The 1,625-nt window shown below is 34.1% G+C and overlaps 1 protein-coding gene across 1 annotated transcript; it reads right to left on the reverse strand.

Annotated features, from left to right (window-relative positions):
- Positions 1-726: 726 nt before the first annotated feature.
- LOC129554902 (olfactory receptor 5D18-like) lies at positions 727-1,356 on the reverse strand. The gene is given in 1 exon segment (XM_055424220.2): positions 727-1,356. A coding segment is annotated over 1 exon segment (630 nt).
- Between the last annotated feature and the right edge of the window lie 269 nt (positions 1,357-1,625).

Consider the following 1,625-nt stretch of genomic DNA (forward strand, 5'->3'; position numbering starts at 1 on the left):
AAAGTGTCAATGTTTCCTCCCCATGCTCCCTGATCACTGCGCTAGAATCCAAAACATTTTGCATAGTAACAAGAGACGGCAAAAGTTATGTTTACTAATCAGTAAATATATTTTCATATATTATTTTATTTTTGTACATCTTTTCTAGACTTATTGAGGTACAATTGACAAGCGAAAATTGTGTATATTTCAAATGTACACTTTAATATTCTGATAAATAAATATGTTTACATATATATTTAATCTGGCACAAGCAAATGCTCATATAATTGAGTTAATTTACTTGTAGTTTGAATATTGAATACGATCAACATTGATGGCATAACATTTATAAGGAACTCTGCATCTTGTTCCCATTAATTGTAATATTTAATTTTGTCTGTGGTTTATAAATATCATCTCCTCACCCTCACTGAGGATTATTCTATCCAGCTAGAGGAATAATATAGTTCTGTCCATGTATTAATATGGCAATTGCTGAAGAAAATAGTATATATTATAACCTTATATAACACCACTGGGTGTTGCAGAGAAAATTTTGTACTTTGAATATTAATTATTACCCAAGTCTCCTGCATTGCAGGCAGATTCTTTACCATCTGAACCACCAGGGAAGCCAATTGTTTAATAATATAGCCCTAATTATTTAGTAGAGAAAAAGAAAAGAAAATGGGATATGGACTGTTGGATATTACCCAGGGTCTGATAGAAGTATCAACACTAAGATCATAATTTAATAAATGTTGGCAAAAATGAAAACAGCAACTGGTTGAGATAAGTATCAGAGCAAGTTAGGGAAAGCAGGGAGGAGAACTCACAGAAAAAGTGATTGATTGTGTTGAAACCTTGAAATGTTAATTTGATAACAGTACAGGTGAGTATCAAGGAGCAAGCTACTCCTCAAGCATAATATCCAACCACCAATGTGGCACAGAGTCTCTGGGACATGGCCACCATGTAGAGCAGAGGGTTGCAGATGGCCACGAAGTGGTCATAGGCCATCACAGCTAATAAAAAGGACTCAGTCACCACAAAGGTACACAAGAAAAAGAATTGTATTACACATGTTGCAAATGAAATGACTCTGTCTTCTACCATAACGTTCACCATAGTCTTGGGAGCAACGATGGAGGAATAACAAAAATCAACAAAGGAGAGGTGGCTGAGGAAAAAGTACATGGGGATGTGCAGTTTGGGGTTAATTTTTATGATTACAATCATCCCAAGTTTCCCTGCCACAGTGACACTGTAGATGGTGAAGAATGTTAAGAAGAGGGGGACTTGCAACTCTGGGTAATCAGAGAAACCTAGGAGAGTGAACGTGGCACCACTTTTATTTCTCTCTGATAGAAACATGTCTTCTCTTTGTCAGAATCTGAATCAGTCCTAGAAAAAAAAATATTAAGGGAAAAAAGGATGAAAGACACTTGGTTAACTACTCCTTACCAAAGCTGGAAGATGAAGTAAAGTATCTCTTTTGGAATCTGTATATTTTCTATGCATGCTATGCTAAATGTTTAAATTTTTTAAAAATTACAGGCATTTAAACATTTCATTTAAGTAAAATTATAATTATTGAGCTTTCTTAGTTCTAAATTCTAATTTTTAATATTTCAAAGTAAAAA

This window comes from Moschus berezovskii, chromosome 14 (assembly GCF_049115385.1).
Source record: "Moschus berezovskii isolate FMDL1 chromosome 14, NW_MosBer_1.0, whole genome shotgun sequence".
NCBI lineage: Eukaryota > Metazoa > Chordata > Mammalia > Artiodactyla > Moschidae > Moschus > Moschus berezovskii.